General features: G+C 52.6%; 1 protein-coding gene across 1 annotated transcript; it reads right to left on the reverse strand.

The window, feature by feature from the left end:
- Positions 1-203: 203 nt before the first annotated feature.
- TMPRSS3 (transmembrane serine protease 3) lies at positions 204-19,865 on the reverse strand (the record flags this gene model as incomplete). The annotated part of the gene is made up of 12 exons (XM_082655196.1): positions 204-221; positions 3,060-3,212; positions 3,828-3,970; positions 5,076-5,171; positions 7,254-7,423; positions 8,173-8,338; positions 8,835-8,878; positions 10,100-10,225; positions 12,973-13,096; positions 13,483-13,599; positions 14,462-14,572; positions 19,772-19,865. 12 exons carry the CDS (start codon positions 19,863-19,865, stop codon positions 204-206), a joined length of 1,362 nt encoding a protein of 453 aa, XP_082511322.1.
- Between the last annotated feature and the right edge of the window lie 710 nt (positions 19,866-20,575).

Raw genomic sequence — 20,575 nt, forward strand, 5'->3', positions numbered from 1 at the left:
TCTTAGTGGAGATCAGAAAGGAGGTTCGGGGTCATTTCAGTCCAATGCCCCTCTGGCTTGTTAGAGGTGACAGAAGAAAATTGCTCTAGACGTAGAGGAACGGAAAGATGCTCCTTCTTTTGGCTCTGCTGTTAGAATCCATGGAAGGACAGAGATGTCTCCATCTTGGCCGGAACTCAAGGTGGTAACCTGCCTCTTTCTCTTCAAGTTTTCAGGTCCCTCTAGAAATGAAAACACAGGTATTATCTTTTTCAGCGCTTCAAGACATCTCTCTAATATTAAGATGGAGTGAGCACCTGACTGTACCCTGAGTGGAGCGTCAGCTGTTCACGACTGATGGGGACAAAGTTGGCCTCTGCTCCGTGCGGATTCCAGGTAAGTGTGAAATAGCTCCCCTTCCCTGTGCCACACCTCCAACCTGCCACACCCCCGCCGTCTCCGTCATCGACCTGAGACTATTCCATCGTTTCCAGCTCTTAGTATCAGTGTTCCTGTGTCTCTCTTTGAGTTGCAACAATTTCATTTTAAGCGTCCAGCAGAGAGAGAAAACTACTGGATGAAAATGAAGGTGATGCGGCAAGCTTTAGCATCAGCTAAAAACTGGGGTGATTCCCCTCGAGGTGTGAGAGCTATTGGAAGGCCCTCACATCAAAGTTCAAAAGAAACAACTAAAAATGCAGGCCCGGGGCTTCCCTGGTGGCGCAGTGGTTGAGAGGCCGCCTGGCGATGCAGGGGACACGGGTTCGTGCCCCGGTCCAGGAAGATCCCCGGCGGCTGGGCCCGTGAGCCATGGCCGCTGAGCCTGCGCGTCCGGAGCCTGTGCTCCGCAGCGGGAGAGGCCACAACAGTGAGAGGCCTGCGTACCACAAAAAATAAAAAATATATAAAAATGCAGGCCCGCTGGAAAACGCTCATGGGAGGGAAGCCTCTTCTGGGTCGTCCCAGAGACGTTTGAAGAGAGGCGTGACTCACACAGGCCTTCAGATGCCAGAGGCTGCCGTGGCTGAGATGCTCTCCCAGGCCTCAGGGGAGCCGTCCACCTACATCCAGGAGAACCTGCTTCTCAAGCTCTGGGAGGAAGAAGCGTCCTTTCTAAAATCCCCCCACGTCCTCAGAGTGTGCCCCGGAGACCCCTGCCTCAGAATCGCCAGGGCGTCCGATCAGACCCTCTGGACCCTCAACGCTAGCGGGCAGCCAGGAGGAGTGCTCTGCGGCCCCGCTTGGAGGTCCATCACTGAGCTTTGCAGGGTGGGGGGCTGGGCTCACGGAGCTGGTTAGACTCACGCCCTGCCCTTATCAGCCTCGGCGGGGGGCTTCTGTGGGTCCCCTCACCTCTAATATGGGAATGGTCCTAGGGCCCCACAGCCAGGGCGGTGCTGGGGGGAAATGGGCTGAGAGGTCAGGACCCCTCTGTCCGAACCTCGCAGACTGATTTTGGAACCTGGTCCTCCCCACCAGCTCAGGACTGGGCCGAACTTCTTCAACCTACCCCTACAGCAAGCCTGGTCCCACGGACCCTCTGAGCCTGGGGGCAGCGTCGTGGAGCTGCACCTCCGAGGCTCCCTGGGCGAATGCGGAGGGTCCTCCACTCCCTGTACCCACGTGATGCCCCCACCCCCCCGGCCCACATGACCCTCACCCGTCTCAATCCTGCTCACGGGCTGTTTGCAGCCACTGCAGTGAGGAGGCTGCTCTTTCAAACGTCTGTTTTCTGAGGGGGTGAGGGATTGGGGCTGAACTGGGGGCTGAAGAGCATTGCACAGCCCTCAGCGCTGGGCCAGGCGGTCAGCTAACAGCAAAATGCGCCCCAGCAGAAGTCCCCGGCAGGCCTGTCTCCTAGCCTTGCCCTGCAATGGGCTGGCACTATATGCCTGCAGAGGACACACAGCTATACAACAGCAGGGCTGGAATTCCAGCCAGGCCCGGTCCTGGGGCCTCAGCCCTGCTCGTAGCTCCTGATTTAAGGCAAATATTCAAGGAGGAAGAAGTGGAAATTAACACCAAGGCACTTGAGGAGTTTGGTCCTTCTTAGCCAAATGCTTTAAATTAAAAGGAGCATTTTAAAGGTCTTGATCTACCAGGACAGAAAGCAGGTTACTGGTCACTGGGGGCCGGGGGACAGGGAACAGGGAGCGACTGCTTAATGAAGTCTTATTTCCAGAAAATGAAAATATTCTGAAACTAGGTAGAGACGGCAGCAGCCCAACATCGTGAATGGGCTACATGCCCCCAGATTTTCACTTTAGAATGGTCAGTTTCACTCTGTGTAAAGTTTGCCTCAAAAAAACCCAACGAAAACAACAACAACAAAATACACCAAAAAAAAAAAAAAAAAGTTCTTTGAAATTGGTCCAAGGCCTGACGTGGGACTCAGAGCCGGTGATCAGGTCCGCAAACATCTGCTGCGCGCCCGTGGGGTGGAAGGCCGGGCTGTCCAGGCTCTCGCTCCCTAGGTGGGTGTCTCCCCCTGTCTTCTAAGCCATTGCACTGGGGCCTGGAGTAGGCTGGGGCATTCCTTGTCCCTGGGCGTCCCATTCTTCCTCCCGCCATCACCAGGGCTCCCCCTGCCAGCCCTGGTCCTGCCAAGCCAGCCTCACTGACCCATCTCCCTCCTCCAGCACCACCCCCGACCGCCCACAGGGAGGCCCCCCCAAAGCACAGAACCGCCCAGACCCCTCCTGATTGGAGACTCTCCATCCCCCACCTGTCTCCACACCCACACGTGCCCACCTGGCTGGTTCCCGTCCCCCAGGGCTCTTCCTCGGCTGCCCCTCCTCCTTTCCCCAGTTGGTGGAAGCATGTTTCCTTCACGTCCCAGCAACACTCGCCCCGTGTGTGCCCACCCGCCATGCCCACCCCGTCAGGGCCTTGTCTGTGGGATTAGCCCTGCTCAGTCTAACGCCCAGAAGCACAAAGTCACTGCTTGACAAATCGATAACTGATTGATCCCTTCCTGGCTCCGGACAGCAGGACTGGGGTCCCACGGAAGAGATGCCAGAGGTGGACTGACTGACGGGCACCAGCACGAGATTCCAGGGCAGGGGCGGCGCTGCACCCACCTCCATCTGCTCGTGAATCCAGTCCAGGAAGGCGGTGATGCGGGTGTAGACTCCGGGCTTGTTCGCCGCGGCACAGCCAATGCCAAAGCTTGTGGCTCCCACCAACTTCCACACCCTCCTCTCTTGACACACCAGGGGCCCCCCGCTGTCTCCCTGGATGACAAGGAGAGAGCAAAGGGCACACAACAGGCACTGCCATGGTGTGTCCCTTGTCCTGGTGGCAGGATCCCCCCCTTCACTCTATCACAAAATACAGCATGAAGATGGCTCTGCATTCACCCCCCAGTCCTTCTGGAACTGACTTGTACCCCTAATAGTGGGGTCTTTATCCTTTGGGGACGGTCCCCCTGCAGCCATCTCCCTGCCAGATCTTGGTACCCTGAACCCACGAAGGTCAAGGCAGCTGGGGAAACAGAGGGATGCTCCAGAGGGAGGGTCTGCCTGGCCAGGGGCTTCGGCTGGACCAGGCAGTGCTGGAGTCTCGCCCACTGTAGCTTTGCAGACTGGATTCCCTGGTCCCCACCTGCCCCCTGCCCGTCTGGTCCCTCTGCAAACTCCGAGACCCTTCCCACTGCCCAGCATCCAGGCAGAGGGGAGCGTTGGGTAAACACTGATATCCTGAGCAAACTTCTTCCCACGTCCTGTAAATTTGCTTTTCAGTCAGTCACAGGGACATGCTGGTGGTGGCCTCTCCCGCAGGCTGGGTTGCCACAGCAGAGCCTCGCCTTGCTCGCAGCGTGGCCCCCAGGGGTCACCAGGGGCCCCTACCTGGCAGCTGTCCACACCGCCTTTCAGGTAGCCAGCACAGACCATGGAGGGGGAGATGATGCCACCGTACACGTCCCTGTGGTTGCAGATCTTGTTGGAGATCAGAGGCACAGCCGCATGGTTGAGGACCGGGGAGGCATCGCCTGGGTCAGAGCAGGGGGTGGTTCGTGTGGTGCGGGGGGCCCCCACCGGGAACTCAGGGGGCCTGCATGCGGGTGGGGAAGCCTGGAGGTGGATGGCCTTAGAGCTCTGCACCCTGGGGAGTGGGCTGGGGGACCCCGCTGCTTCATGTCAGGGCCACTCACTTCCCTAAGGTCACCAATGTGGGAGGACGGGGGGCAAATGTAGCCAACAGGGCCCCCCCCCCCGCCCTGCCAGAGCCTGTCCTGGGCCAAGCACTTGACCTACACCAGTCTGTTTAGTTCCCAGAATAACCCAGATGACAGCAGGGAAACTGAGGCACGTGAAGATCCCACTCACAGCTTTGGGGTGGAACCTGGGGGTGGTCAGCAGAAACTTGTACTCCCAAAGGCATCCACATCCCAACCCCTGGAACCAGGGACCGTGTCACCTTCTAAAAGGGACTTTGCTGATGTGATAAGACCTTGAGATGGGGACACGATGCCGGGCTCTCTGGGTGGACCTTAAGTGTAATCTAATCACAAGGGTCCTTCAAAGGGTCAGAGAAGGAGATGTGATGATAGGAGAAGCGGAGGTCAGAGGGGAGAGAGATTGGAAGATGCTGTGCTGCTGGCTTGAAGGTGGAGGTGAGGGCAGAAGCAAGAGATGCAGGGGCCCTAGAGGCTGGAACACGTGGGAACGGATCCTCCCCCAGAGCCTCTGGGAGGATCACAGCCCTCCCGACACACTGATTTATGACTTCTGATCCCCGTAACTGTAAGGTAATACATGTGCATTGCTTTAGGCCAGTAAATGTGGGGTCATTTGTTACAGCAGCGACAAGACACTAACACATCTGCGGTGGGTCAGCCTTGCCACCCACCCGAACAGATCGACACCCTCTAACTTCACCTGCTTGTAAACTGTGACCTTCACGTATTACAGGCTCACCACAGGGCACGCCCGCCTCCCATTCCTCTCATGTCTCAGCGGCCGGCTGGGGCTCTGCGCTACACCCCAACCGGGACACGTGGGCGGGGACATTACACGGGGAGCCTGGGGAGCAGGCCCACAGCCCTCTCGGCTCTAGGCACCCTGGACTCAGAATCTTGATTTCAGAACACTGACCTCCATCCTCTGTGGCCCCCCAGCCTGACGTCCAGCACATCTTCCCATCAGGAAAGTGCTCTTCGGAGTTGGGCAGACAGACTGGCTGGATCATCTCTGTTTGGAGAGGAAACAAGAGCTTTCAAGCCTGTGGCAGCTGTGGTCTGAGAAAACCGTCTTCTCAGTGCCTACCGCTCCGGCAGCTCAAGCCAGCTCCCAGAGAAAGGCCAGGTCCCTGGTCGTTTGGAAGCTATTTGCTCAGAGTAGGGACCCCTCGCCCACCAGAGCCCTGAAACTTTAAAACAACCCGAGACCGTGGCAACATGAGGGAGTCCAGACCAGGGCTCAGCATATTTTCTATAAAAAGCCAGATAGGGCTTCCCTGGTGGCGCAGTGGTTGGGAGTCCGCCTGCCGATGCAGGGGACACGGGTTCATGCCCCGGTCCGGGAAGATCCCACATGCCGCGGAGCGGCTGGGCCCGTGAGCCATGGCCGCTGAGTCTGCGCGTCTGGAGCCTGTGCTCCGCAACGGGGGAGGCCACAACAGTGAGAGGCCCGCGTACCGCAAAAAAAAAAAAAAAAAAGAAAAAAAAAGCCAAATACTTTATATTTTAGGCTTGGCAGGCCACGTGGTCTCTGTTTCAACCCTCACCTCTGCCACAGTAGCATGAAAGCAGCCACGGGCCGTGGTGAACAAATGGGCCAGGCCGTGGGCCGATAAAACTTTATTTACAAAAGTAGGCAAAGGGTCAGATTCAGCCCATGGGCCATAGCCTGCCTGCTCTTGTTCTAGACCATGGGCACGCTGCTTTATGGACCAACAGTGTGTGACTATTCCCATCCCTCCTGACTTATCTGGAGGCGACGAGCCTGCCTGTCCACGTGGGCTGTGTCACGTAAGCCCTCCACCAAAGACTGTCACGGGGCCTTCGTGTGCCCGCATTCTGGGACACGCTAAGCTTCCGGGGCAGCTAGAGGAGAGGTAGAAGGGGGAAGGGCACTCACTCTAATTTTTGTCAAAGTGCAAGTGTTGGCACCTCAGTTCTTTATAACCAAGGGTCATTAATCATAATTAACAAACCAACACCACCTTTACAATTTCTTTGTTTCTCTAGAAATATTTGTTTCCGAGTGTGATACGTAGAGAATTCTGTGTGCTGTGTGATAAACACACTGTTGATTCTGCCAGGTCCAACCTGCTGCTGGTCCTGAGCCAGGATCCTGCTCCGACAAGGGGCCTTGTTTATCATACTCTGCTGCTCTCTGAGCTGCCCTAGTCCTTGGGAAGCAGCAGGGGGCTTTCACTTATTTAGGAGTAAGCTCATATGCTTTGCTGCATCTGCAACACCTCGGAAAGTTCTGTCCTGTGTGGCTTTTCTGGTGTTTTTGAAACCTCCGGGAGTCAGGACTTGACGTTTCTGTGGAGAAACAGAGCCTCTGAACTCAGCAGCTGGTTGGGAGAGAACGTTTCTGAGTATTTCCAGGAGCTGGAGATTCCCAGTGTCTTCTGACTTGGAAAGAAAGGGCTGCGGGGAAGATCCCACCACAAGCAGCTGGCTGGCCTGGGAGGCCCTCTCTTTCTCAGCCAAGATTGAGACACCAGGCAGATGGGTGGGGACCTCACCACAATAAACACGACACAAGAAAAAGCTCTTTGTTTCCACGTGCCTGAGACCCCCTTCTACCACCCACAGGCACCGGGTGGTCTGGCCTGGGGAAGTCCCTTTAATCTCCAGGTGGTACCAGCAGAAAGGAAGTAGCACAAGTGAGGGCCCCCGTGGCCCCAGCCAAACCAAGTTGACCAAAGTAGAACCACACAGGCTCTGAAGTCAAATAATCATCAGAACCACAGCCCACAGAAGCAGGCCAGGACCTGCAGAGTGAACCTGAACAGGGTGACCGTCTGCTAACATTGAAGACGTACGTCTCCTTACGAGGTACGTCTCCTTACGATGTACGTCTCCTAACACGATGGTCCAAATGACCAGAATGTGACTGAAGATTTCTTATCATACCAAGAAGGGGGAAAATCACAACTTTAATACAAAGAAACGGTCAACTGAGGCCAACGCGTGAATGAATCCCGTATTGGAATTATCTGGCAGAGTTTGTAAGGCAGCCTTCATCACCATGCTTCAACAAGCAATTCAAATTCTCTTGAAACAAAGGATAGCAACAAAATGAGAGACCCAGACGTACCGTTGAAAGTGACAGGCCCGGCCAGCTTCATGAGGGCGATGTCATTGCCCAACCTCTTTGGCTTGTACTTGCTGTGGTAGATGATTTTTTCCACCAGATGGGAGGGGGCTGGACTGTCCAGCAGAGAAACGAGGCCCACCTGGATGGTCCATGACTTGGGGAGGTAGAGACTAAAATGAGAAAGCCCCAAGCACGTTAACCCACGGACCCCTCAGGTGTCCCGAGAGCCGGTGCCAAGGAGATGCCAGCAGACGTCCCCCCCACCAAGCCCTGCAGAAGCACAGACCCACCCTATGCATTTCCTAGACAGGCCTTGCTCTTTGCACCTCTGGGCATTTGAGAAGTGAGCTGAACTTTGCTCCCTGTGAGAGTTCATCAGGGTCTGTTCTCCATCAGAAACCGAAGTAGAGGGAGGTGGAAATAACGGGGACAATTGCCCCTGTGTTTGGAAGTATCTTCTGTGGTTTTCTTCCAAGCCACCCCCCTGGAGAGAGACTCAAGGAGGGGTGGCTCTGGGGACACCCCTGCCTACCCTGCACCCTCCCTCTCCCTCTCAGCCACAGCATGGTCCACTGTGATGAGCTACGGGGAGGCCTAGGGCCTCTACGTTGCTGGGTTCCCTCCCGCGAGAGCTTCCTTCCTCTTCCTTCTCTCTTTTCTGTAAGAGCTGCGGGCCAGAGATCCTTAAAATGAGCCCAGGGTCACCAGTCTCACCCAGCTGATGGAGCTGGATCCACAGTGAAGAAGGAAGGTGCCCCGCCCCGGGGACATTACTTTGTGACCATCCGGTCTGTCTTCCTGCTTTCTGGACCTGCCCTGCTGTCGACCACCCAAATCAGCCCTGTCCCAACATGGCCCGGACTGGGATGGGGGTCTGCAGAAGATGAGGACCCCCCGCAAGGAGGTCAGGAGAACTCACTCATAAACACAGTGGGCAGCAGTGACGATCCACACGGGGGTGATGACGGACCCTCCGCACAGGTGGTAGCCCTGGAACTGCAGGCTGGCCTGCCAGGGCCACTGAGCCAGCAAGGACACGTTGCCACCCACGATGCGCGGGCTGGAGCCCGTCCTCAGACCGCAGACTGCAGAGCGAGAGGGAGGGGCAGGGGCGGGAGCTTTGGCAGGAGCACAGGGTGAGGGATGGGGGGGGCAGGTCCCCTGCGGCGTGGGACAAGCAGGGTGCTGTAGGGGTGCAGTGGGAAAAGCCCGTCAGGACACAGCGCCAGGTACGGCGCCCCCTTGCGAGGAACACAGGGTGCCTGCCCAGGCTGGGGGCGGGCACTAAGCAGCCCGTGCACGCTTTTCTGGCAGGAGGGGTGGGGAAGAGAAGGTGACAGAGAGTCAGGCGATTGGAGCCACCACGGAAGGACAGGACATCGTGCGCCATGGTCCTGTCTGCTGCTGAGAAGTCGCCCAGGGCTCTCTTCACCAACCTGGCAGATGGGGGTCACAGAGTTCCCACCTGGCCCCTGGGAGGAGGGGACTGCCAACAGAGCGGTCCAAGGAGCGGGGAGGGGGGACAGGAGCCTGTGAGCCAGGGCTTCCTTCCGTTTCTCTCTGCGTTGCTGTAACTCTCACCTGAGCACTTCAAGGTAACCACGTAACCCGAGGTGCATCCCTCCCTAAAGTGGAGAAAGAATGCGTTTAATGATAAATACCCGAGGCCTGTGAACTGAACACTTTTTTTTTTTTTTACTTAAATCTTGGGGTAAAAGAAAAATAAACTTTACTCCCCTGCTCTTGAATACAGATTACAATTTAAAAAAACCCCACGAGAGTGAGGTCACACAATTCATTATAAAACACGTGACTACAGTGAGGTATGGTGTGCGTGACCGGGTGTTGAGTATTTCTAGGCTTTGTATAGCTAATGATAAGAAATGTCTAATGAGCTATGTTATATAAATATACACTGGGGTCATGTGCATGTCAGTTTTGTGGCTCTCCTGCCACAAAGTCCTTGCAGCCTGGGACACATGCATGTCAGAGAAGACCTCCCCCCACCTCCAGAGCTGAGATGTGATTGCCCGGGAAATGACACACACTGTCCCTTGCGTGGGTGGGTGCTCATGTTACAATCCACCCTGGGATCCCTTTGTAGATCCCTTTGTAGATTTCCTGCCTTTAGAGCCCCAGTCCTGTCACATGATCATGCAAGAAAGAGCTAGTGTCACCAGACTGAGGTTTTAGGACCCAAGAGAGGAGCTGTCCCTGCAGATTTCACGTGGGTTCAGGAGCGACTGTCAATTGCACAATAGGCTGACAGGCAGGTGTTTCCTGGAGCAGAGAACACACTCCTCGTGGGGTTTGGTCCAATGAGTCAGGAAGAGCACATGGAACGTGGGTTCAGAAAGCCTGACGTACCTCTGTGCACCAGACAGGTGACCCCTGTAAGCTTCAGGTACCTGACTGTCATTTAAGGATACCTCGTTTTACCTTCCTTATGACTTCTTTGGGGAAACATGTAATACAAATGGTGAACATTAAAGTATTTTGTAAATAAAGAAGGATACGTTTCTTTCTTAATTTCTTTCTTTCTAATATTTTTTCTCCTCCCTCCCTCCCTCCTTTCCCCTAACACATCAGCAGCGCCCACCGTGTGCACGGTGCAATGCTGCATTTACGGCACGCGCATCACGGGACCCCTCTACCATCCTTCCTCCCTCTGTCTGTTGGGCTGTATTTGCCTGGCTTGGGATTAGGTTCTTGTACCCCAGCCTGGTGCGTCCACCCTTCTAACCAAAGTGGCCAAACCCGCACCTTGCACTTGGAGAACACAACCTCATGCACAAGTCCAGCGGATGAGTGGACATAAGTGGACACAGCACCACCTGGCCGCTTACCTCACGTACACCGACTGGTGTAAAGTGGTCACTTTGTCATCTGGCAAGAGGTGATTGATGGAAACGAAGTCCTCTCGGAACTGCTCCTCCAGTGAATCCACTCTGATGGTGTCTGAACTCACATAGCTGCAAGCACAATGGAAACACAGACGTGATGTGTGGAATTCACTCTGTAGCAAATCTACCTGGGCTCAAGTCACAAGGATACAGGTATCATACTGGGAGGGGAGTCATTTTGCAGCCCCAAACCGTAAATGGCTTCCTTCTGCCAACTTAGCAAGGTATTCCAGACCTGGAAGAGTCTGGGGCGACCCTCTCCCCACAGCCCATCCACCCACCATGGGCTCCAGCCACATGCGAGGGAGGACCACTTCCTGACGTAGCTGGGGGGACACTCCGATGCATTGAGCTGAACCGACCTTTGCTTGGCCTGAAGCGAGCCTCAGAGGGAACAGAACACAGAATTGGGTGGAGTGTTTTCAGGTGAGCACCGAAGTGGGGATGCTGAGCGCCCCAGGTACGATAGGCTGGGGGTGGGGGGGGATGAAAGACTTTCCCAGGCTGCCCAGAGCTGGCAGGACTCCCGTTACAGAGAGATGAGCACGTAGACGGAGAGATTCGGGGGCACCAGGACAAGCCAGTGTTTAAAGGGTCAGGAAACGGGTCTGGAGAATGATGGAAAAGAGGGAATAATATTTTTCAAATTAGGCATCCAAAGAGTTATGAGATGGGAGGTCGTGGAATGAACAAAAGACAGAGTCGCTGGCTTGCTTCGCTCACGAACTCACCAGCTTATCAAGCATGATTTCATCAGGTGATTGTAAACGCTGGGGGGCGGCGTGGGCAGCGTACGTGGTGTACAAAGTGCAGCCAGGTTTGAGTTTTGAGAAAAATGTAATCTAGGCGGCAGCGATGACCCTTCCAGCCTCCCCAGGTATTGCTCAACCCGCTGATACGTCAGGCACCAGATGAAAGAGCTGGATGTTACCGAGATGGAGATCCTGATACAGGTGGACTGGGCCACCAGTGGGGCGGTGAGGGTGATGCAAAGGGACCCCAAAGGCTGCACCTGGAGCCCCATAAATTGTCAAAGTCTCAGTGGTAACAACAACCATGACCACAGACTCTTACAGGGCGTCCCTGCGGTCCAGGCCGGCTTCAAAGCCCCAAGATCACTTGACCCTCACAGCGACCCTTTAAAGCTGGTATTATTATTCGCCTTGTTTTTGAGGCCTCAGTCATGTGACGGGGCTGCAGGTGTGCTGGGATTTGGACCCAGGCAATCTGAGTTGCCAGTCTATCTTTTATTCTTTATCACAGACCTCTGACACAGGATGCTATAGAGCAGAGGGGATAAAGGAGGGCTTTCAAGAGAGAAATAGGAAGAATAAACAAGAAAGGATACAGAAGCAAATCTTAGAACTGAAGAAACAGGGAAGAACAGAGCAAGTTTAGAGGGAAGAAAATGGACAGTGTTGAGGGGACAGACCGGAAAATTGCATACTCCAGACTTGCCCTGAGATGGAACAAGGAAGGAGCCTCTCCGCAGACGGCTGGGGTGCAGAGATGCCTGAGCACTGCCGGGAAGGGTTGGGAGAAGGAGAGAGGGGCTGCTGGGTCCTTCTGCAGGACAGAGGGGAGGCCAAGGATTCAGGGCGGGGAGGTGGTCCAGGAGGGAGAAGCAGGGGAGGCAGATGGGAAGAAGAAGGGACGCCCCCTAGTGAGTCCAAGGAACTACCTCCTATGGAGCAGAAATGCCCAAGGGAAGCTTTCAGCTGTGCGCCGTGGTGGTGGGGTTTGCGTGTGTGTCTGTGTAATTGGCGTGTGTGTGATGTGATGTGTGCACATGGTGTGTGTGGCGTGTGTGTGTTTGTGGTGTGTGATGTGGGCTGTGTGTGTGTGGTATGTGAACGTCCTCCTTGCCTATGAGGGGTCAAGTCTACATAATTCCTGAAGGCAATTGCGTGGGTGTTTTGCTGTTGTCATTGGGCTTGAAGTGCAGCTGATTTCTGAATCCAGGTTGTCTCGGGTGAGAAAGAGGCACATGTCAGGGATACGGGCTGGAGGGTGGGTGTCGCTGGCTTTGGAGGAAAGAGTTGAGAATGTGATGCCTCAGATTTGCAAGTCAGGGCTCCCTGCTCAGAGCGTGGAGGTTTCAACACCCGTTTCCTTGGGCGCCAACAGGGATGCCCACTTCCCGAGGAGAGTGTGGGTACTCAGAGCCTGCTGGTTTTGAACTCCAAGAGTCCGGCACAAAGAGGAGCAGAAGTGCAGTCCTGGGCACCCGAGGAAGACAGAAGCTACCGGGGTCCCGAAGGAGGGGCCAGGGGAGGGACGGGGCCGCATCAGGGCCAAAATGTGTCGCCCCAGTGCAAAAAGTCACATAAGGAACGCAGAACGTTGAAACATGGAGATTCCACTGCAATAGTTCTCTCTTCTACCTGTTTCTTTCTTCCACCTGTTGCTAATCAACTGTTTTGAATAACTGGACATTCACTAAATTGCTGACTTTTCGAACTTGGCTCCCTGGGGCTCCTTGGGAAGTGGGACCAAGCTGGGTGGTGTCGGGAAGCTGCCCAAAAGCTGTGGCCTGAGGAACTGGGGGCTCAGTCCTCAGCTCTGAAGCTCTCTATTGAATGTTTGCATCTAGGGTCCTGACCTGAGACGCCCCCAAACACGTTAGGTCCCATGTGACCTTGAGCAAGTCACTTAGCATGTTGGGACCTTGGTTTGCACGCCTGTGATGTCAGGCATCGCGGGGTTGCCATGGGGATGTCCAGGTGCCTTGTGCGTGCTCAGCTAAACGGCAGCTGTCTGCCCTCATCGTGATCACTGCTCATGTCCTGCCCACTGCTGGACACTCTCTGAATTACCTTGGAAACCCCAGCTGGGCACAGGCGACAGTAGCGTGGTGACTCTTCCAGTCCTCAGAGCACATGGTCCTCCAGGTGGCAGCCGTGAACACCTGGAGTGCAGCGTTCTGACCGCTCACGCGGACTGACCAATGCACAGGAAGACAGGTCGTTAGTGGCCTGAGGAGCCCTGAGACCCGGCAGAATTTCTCTGCAGCCAGCCTAGACCCTCCCGTGCTGAGTCTGACCTGCCCCTGGTCAGTGCCCCACCCACGCAGGGCGGCCACAGTTCTTATCGTCTGTACCCCTGAGCTCTCTTGGAGTTCTCTTCTGCTTGCTTACCAACCCAATTTTAGCTCCATGTAAGGACCCTCCCTTAATACCCAGCCCAGGGTCTCCTGGGCTGAATGCCAGTTGGATCCCATGACTTAACAAAGGCATTGCCTTGGACCCATGTCTCAGATGGGGAAGGTCAGGGTCGGGTTGTACTGACGTCCTCCTGCTTCTGCTTCTGAAAAGGCATGACCTTACCACATCGGTACTCATCTTCCCCGTCTTTGCAGTCGGACACTCCGTCGCATCTAGCCGTCAGCTCAATACACTTGAAAGACGACCGACACCTGTACTTCCCGGAGCAGTCAAAGTGGACTGAGGAAAGGAGGGAGGGGGTCGGGGAAGGGCTGCTTCAGTGCACAGCACTGACAACCGTGCACCTGCCACGTGGCCTTGAGCTTGCCCAAGCGTCATGAAGGCTGCATTGAAACGGCACCACTGCCAGCAGCCTGTTTCCCTCAGCCCAGTTTCTGTTCCAGATTCCAGCGGGTGGGGCAGCTGCACCCCACCGTGTCTCCCTAAGTGACCTCAGGCCACGACTCAAGATGAATTTAGACTCCGGTGGCTCAAGGTCCAGAGAGAAAGTGCATGGCTGTGGCCGACTGGCTAAGCCGGCTGAGCAAGGAGACTTGAGAGAGGACCCCTGGCCCCCACTCTACCTCCTGCCTTCTCTGACCCTGGGCGAGAAGTGAGGGCACCATGGACCCCAAAGCCGAGCACGTGGAGAGTTAAACTGATCTGAGATCCGCCTATTTGAAGAGTAAATGCGAAATTGTTCCCTATCAGGGACCATTCAAATGACTCTCTTTCTCAAAAGCCACTTGCACCTTATTTGAAACCCAGCTTGGCCTGGCATGAATGGCCTCCTTGTCTCCTCCACCCGCTCCCACCCTCTCCTGCCTGTGGGTTCAGTTTCATCAGCTGCCTTTGGCCACTGTTAACTGGGCAGAGGCTCCTTGGTGACGAAACCTCCACCACAGCCAAAGGCCCCGCTGGGGCCCTGGTCGGCTTCACGATCCTGCCGGCAAATAAAGCTCAAATCAGCAAACCCAGAGGGTGTTTGCCTTAGTAATTAGGGCTGCGTGGCGGGCCCGGGTTGGTGTGAGGGGGGAGCCCGTGAAAGTCTAAACGCCTGAACAGGTATTTGAGAACCTACTAAATAATGGATGGTACTCACTGCCCAGACCAATGGCCAGCGCTAATATCAGTGCAATTATCCCGATGACAATGATGGGAAAGAACTTCAGTGGCAGCAGAGACAGGAACTGGGCAGCCACCGCGTCGGCATCTAGAAACCAAAAAGCGGGGAGAGCAAAAGACCACGGAACAGCGAATCTGAATGAAATAAAACAAAATTTAGCTATTCATCCCCCCTGCCCTCAGTGCAGAGAATGTTCCAGCCCAAAGGGAGTTGACTTCGAGAAATGGCCGCCTACCCAGGGGCACGTTCTCTAAAAGTTGAGCCCCAAGCTCCCCAACACCAGCCCAGCTCCATCCGTCCTCGGTTAGGGGACGGTGTGATGGGTTGAATTGTGTCCCCCAAGAGACATGTTTATGTTCAAACCCTCAGAACCCAGAATATCATCTTATTTGGAAATAGAGTCTTTACAGAGGTGATCAAGTTAAATCAAGGTCATTAATGTGGGCCTTAATCTAAAATGACTGGTGTCCTCATAAACAGGGGAAATTCAGAGACAGACACACACAGAGGGAAGATGATGTGAAGAGACACGGGCAGAGGCCATGTGAAGAGGAAGACAGAGATGGGGGTGATACATCTATAAGCCAGGGAACCCATGATTTATCAGCAAACCCCAACATCTAAGGTGAGGCAAGGAAGGATTTCCCCTGCAGGTGTCAGAGGGAGCAAGTTCTTGCGGTCACCTTAGTTTCAGACTTCTAGCCTCCAGAGATAATAGATTTCTCCTGTTTTAGGCCACCGAGTTTGTGATGTTTTGGTGGCCCTAGGAAACTATTACGGAGGGGAGGTAGAACCCCAACTCCCAAGGATGTTTTCCTACAGAGGAAGGCAACATGTAAAACCCAAGCAGGGTGCTTTCAGGAGAGAGACAGCTGGGATCTCTGAGAGGGTCACCAGATGATGTGCGGGTCATTCTCCACCAGTCCTGGGCATAGACACCGAGGGCCTTTATTCCAGACCATCTCTTGGAGGATGCTGGCAGAGCAAACAGCTTAGAAGACAGAGATGGTGTCCTTCTCCGGGGGACAGGTTATTATTTACATCTGGCTTAGTAAATACCACCTCTTCCTTTGGGACAAAGCTTGTGCAGGTCTGTTTGAAGGCCATTATAAAAGATGTGGATTCCCTCAGCTCAGGGCTCCTCAGCTGTGGTGCAGACCCGCTGCATGTACAGCGTGCACCTGGGCCGCTCCACGTTGCTGCTGAGGGACGTGGTGGGCAAGCGTGACCTACTCAAACAGGATGCTCGTGCCACCTGTGCTGTGCGTACACGTGTCTGACGGAAGGGCTGTGTCTTCTGCCAGCATCCGTGGGACTGGGGCAGGCTGACTTGTTAGCTTGCAAGTAGGGTAAAGCCCCAGACCCTTCCCAGTTCTTGCCTATAGAACAAGGCTGATTTGGTAGAAAAGAAGATGTGAAGAGTTTAAGATACCCAAAAGTGCAAGCCTCTCTGGACAACAGGAGGATTTCCACTGCAACGTTCACTCTCAGGAGAACAGGCCATTTCATGCAAATTATCTCATCAATCCTGAAAATACATCTATGCTGAAGTTGTCCTCTCTTATAATTAGGAAGGTTAGAATGTAGGGAGGGGAGGAAGCTTCCCAGGCCTCACATGACGACACAGGATGGAGACTGCCTTGGCCTGTTTTCCTGCTCTTGGAGACGTTGGGCCGAGAGTCTCCCATGGAAGAGCCAAAAAGAGGCTCCCTGTCTGTCTTTGGAAACCCACAACTTCATCCTCTGGCTATAAAGACTGCGATTATAAAATGGTCAGTACCCTTCCCGGTTGCCCAAAACAGAAGTGAATTAGAAAACAAAAATGGAAAAAAGAAAGCGATGAAATGGGAAAAAAAGGAGAAAAGAGTAAACAAGGAAAACGCAGGAGCAGAAAGGGAAGAATGGGGGGATAGGAGATGCACATCAGACTCTGTGCTGTGAGTGTGGAGCGGGGCAGAGGGACCACCCGCACGGTCCTTGTTTAGCCTTGGATGCAGGAGCAGGCAGCTTGTTCCAGGGTGTGCTCTCAGCACCTAGAATGGCACTAGCCATTCCACGGTCCTCAGTAAATGTTAGTAGATTGAAGGAATGGATGGATGGATGGATGGTTGGTTTGGGGATGGTTTCGGGATAATGAACGTGGTTTTATCTCAAGGCCAGAGACCAGTTCCTTTCAGGATGACCCATTTAGAGTCAGCAAAGCAGACCCCTCCCCTCCACCTCCCCCGCCTCCGGAAGCCTGCCCCAATCAGTCACTCTCCCTACTGAGATGCCGGCTCTCTAGTCACACTTTAAAACTCAGCAGGAACCCCAGAATGACTTCTCATCATTCTAGCTGTTCTGTATCTAAGAGTGAGGTTTAGGAAGTGAGCCCCAGTTGTAGATCCAGAGTGTCCTGCAGTTATAGCGCCTCCTGCAGTCACAGCGCCTTTGTATCCGCTCACATTTGCCACTTTACGGCTCCTCGGCCGCGTGCCCTGTGGTCCCACTGTGGTCCCCCTCCTCCTTGCCCTGTCTTTGAGGTCATGCTTGGAATAAAAAGCAAAAGGTATAGCATCTCTTCAAAGGAGGAATGCAAATGATAAACAAGCACACACACAAAAACCCTTCAACCCCTCTGGAAACGAAAAACACACCATAAATTAGACACAATTACATATCACCTTTGCAATGTATTATTACTACTACTACTACTACTATTTCCACTGCAGTCCAAAGTGAAAGGAAATGGATCTCCACTTAACAGTCCATAAGAGTATAAATTGTGTCAACTTTTTGACAGTCAAATTGGAAATATGTACCAAAAAGCTAAAAAATGGATAGAATTTTTGACCTATTAATTCCACTTCTAGGAATTTATCCTAAAAAGTCATCATAGATGTACACAAATCTCTATGTAAAGGACACTTAAAGGAGCGACCTTGAAAATATTGACGCACGGACAGATGGAGACAGCCTAAGTGACCAACAAAAGGGAGGTGGTGAAATAACAAATGGCATAGAAATATCTAAAACGATAGAGGAGAGGGGTCGGCAACGTTTTTCTGTGAAGGACCCGATCGTAAATGTTTTAAACTTTATGGGCCATAAGTGGTCCCGTCACAACTTCTCAACTCTGCAGCTATGGCCTGAAAGCAGCCAGACAAAATGTGAATAAATGGATATGTCTGTGTTCCAATAAAACTTTATTTATAAAAACAGACAGCGGGCCAGATTCGGCCCAGGGGCCATAGTTTGCCAAGCCTTAAAGGCTAGTTAATTATTTAATGTCAAGGAAAGATGAACATAATATTTTTAAGTTAAAAAAAAATAAGCTTCAAAATCATACAAATAGTACAGGCAGACCTCGTTTTATCACGCTTTGCTGATATTGCAGTTTTCATAAATTGAAGCTTTGTAGCAACACTGTGTAGTCAGGTAAAGGCTAGCATTTTTTAGCGATGAAGTTAATTGTTTAAGTTAAAACGTAATTTTTTAATTAGGGTATGTACATTGTTTGGGGGCATAAAGCTATTGCACACTGAATAGACTATGCTATCGAATAAACTTGACTTTTATACGTATGGGGAAACTAAAAAATTAGTATGACTCATTTTATTGCAATATTTGCTTATTGGGCTTCCCTGGTGGCGCAGTGGTTGGGAGTCTGCCTGCCAATGCAGGGGACACGGGTTCGAGCCCTGGTCTGGGAGGATCCCGCATGCCGCGGAGCGGCTGGGCCCTTGAGCCACAACTGCTGGGCCTGCACGTCTGGAGCTTGTGCTCTGCAACGGGAGAGGCCGCGACGGTGAGAGGCCTGCGCATCGCGATGAGGAGTGGCCCCCGCTCGCCGCAACTGGAGAGAGCCCACGCACAGAGACGAGGACCCAACACAGCCAAAAATAAATAAATAAATAAAATTTTAAAAAAATATATTTACTTATTGCAGTGGTCTGGAACCAAACCCAAAATATCTCTGGGGTCTACCTTCATATATCACTTCCAAAGAGAAATACAGATATGTTGATAGGAAGAAGGCAAGAAATAAATTATAAAGTGCTAATAGGTTTATCTCTGAGTAAGAGTAAAATTGTGGGTCATCTTAAAAAAACTTTGATTAACTGTATTTTCTAAATTTCTCTCATAAACAGTGCATTGGTTTACTTAAAAAGAAAAGTTTAAAAAAGTTTTTATTCCTTCCCATGACGAGGAATTAATCATGAAGAAATGATCAAAACTTAGCAGAAAAGAATATGTATAGTGCTATCACGTTATGATTCATATTATAAAATATTAGAAACAATTATATGTCAAATGATGACCAAAATGGCTACGTAAATTACACACCTACCTGATCCTATAAAAAAGGGCATTTAGAAAACCAAAAAGCACATGGAAGAACGCCTGTCTGCACCTGCACTGCCTGTGAGTGTATACTTATGGTCAAGGGCATGGAGAGAATAAAGAAAATGTAAAAACTAGCTAAGTTTGGGTGGTTAGGTAACTGCAGGATGTTTTTTCTTCATTTCCACTGATGCTAATTTTTGAAAAGCATTTGTAAGTTGTGTATATTTTCCCTTACTTGAAACCTCTTCTCCCACCTCCCATCGGTCCACATGCGCTGTCCAGGTGGTTTAAAAGGAATCGTTAGTGCGGCCCCCATGCCATGATTTCTGGAACCCTAGCCAGGGGCCCCAGATGTCCCTCTGCCCAGCCCCTGGGCTCAGCCTTCCCGACTGCAGCCAGGACCAGGGAGCCACAGCTTCCTGTGACAAGTCCTGATAGGGTTTTTGCCAGAAAGATCCTATCCAGGCACGAAGGAGTCTGCCATTTCTCCAAGCATTTATGACCCATTTCCAAAACCAACTTTCTTTCCTTCGGTTGCTAGGAGCAACTCCGTCACCTGCTGTTGAATTTTAATCTAGGTATCTGATATCGTTAGGGCAACCGGCTTATTTTAAGTTTTCTGGAAGGGCTGGTGACCACTGATTGTCAGGAATTCCTGGAGGGCTCAGAGATTTCCTGGCCAGGATCTGACCCCTAACTCCCAGGGGCAGTGGGAGCCTCGATTTCTGAAAACCTCCATCCAGAGAATACCAACACCTGTCTCCAGGGAGTTGGCAAGAGGCTAACCAAAGTGACGGCCCCCCTAATGCCCCTTCTCTCCAGGATTCTGCAAACACGAGGAAGCGGCCTGTGGGTGTGAGGGCTCCTGGGGAGATAGTTCTCCAGGGGAACACTCAGCCACATCCATCATCTATATGGGGGAGGGGAAGCGGGGCAGAAATGATACCTGGTGCCACCTACCTGGTGTAACAGGACTTATTTTCAAATCGTCAAGGCCGAAAAGCGATCTGAAGGAGAAGGGGGCTTCGGCAGCAGGCGGGTCATTTTCCCCCATGGTGACTATTTCAGGACCTCGGAGACCAGGCTCTACCTCCACCTCCTTCGCAGGAAAGAATAGAGAGCGTTTGCGTCCCTATTTATAGTTTTAGCATCAAACGAATCTTTGTCGTGTGAAATCTTTGAAGTCTGACAATCCACATAAAGAGCTTTCAGTGCCGATAAATCGAAACTATTTGTCCAGGGAGAACGCATTTTTTTTTTCTGAGCCACAGCAGATAAAGCAGAAACGTCTAGAGTGAGCGAAACTACGAATGTAATTCTGCCAAACGTATGACTTTCCCATTATTTGTTCAACCAATCTTCAAATCAATTGAATAGCATGTCTCTAGAGATATGCCCTTTTACCATTTAGAAGTTAGTTACCATTATTTTTCAGAAGATATATTACTTTCAAACTCTTTCCTTCTCTCTTTTGTCCCACTTAAACTTGACCCTTGGCCCGTGCAGGTGATACACCTACCATACTATAAGAAGTCTGGATACTCACATCATGTCCGTGCCCCCAAAATGCAGATAGCACCAAGGAAGGGACGCTCACCCACAGTATTCGGAGCTTCCCGTAAACACAACCTTTTCCTGGCTCGCACAGGCTTGACCTAATTAAGGATGAAAGTATCCTCGCCCTCTGGGTGCCCAGTCCCCCCCCCCTTACCTCGCAAAGGGAGGAGTGGCTGGGGACTGCGGGCTCGCCCAAAAGCTACACGG

The sequence above is a fragment of the Grampus griseus genome (assembly GCF_964374135.1).
Source record: "Grampus griseus genome assembly, chromosome: 5".
Lineage (NCBI taxonomy): Eukaryota > Metazoa > Chordata > Mammalia > Artiodactyla > Delphinidae > Grampus > Grampus griseus.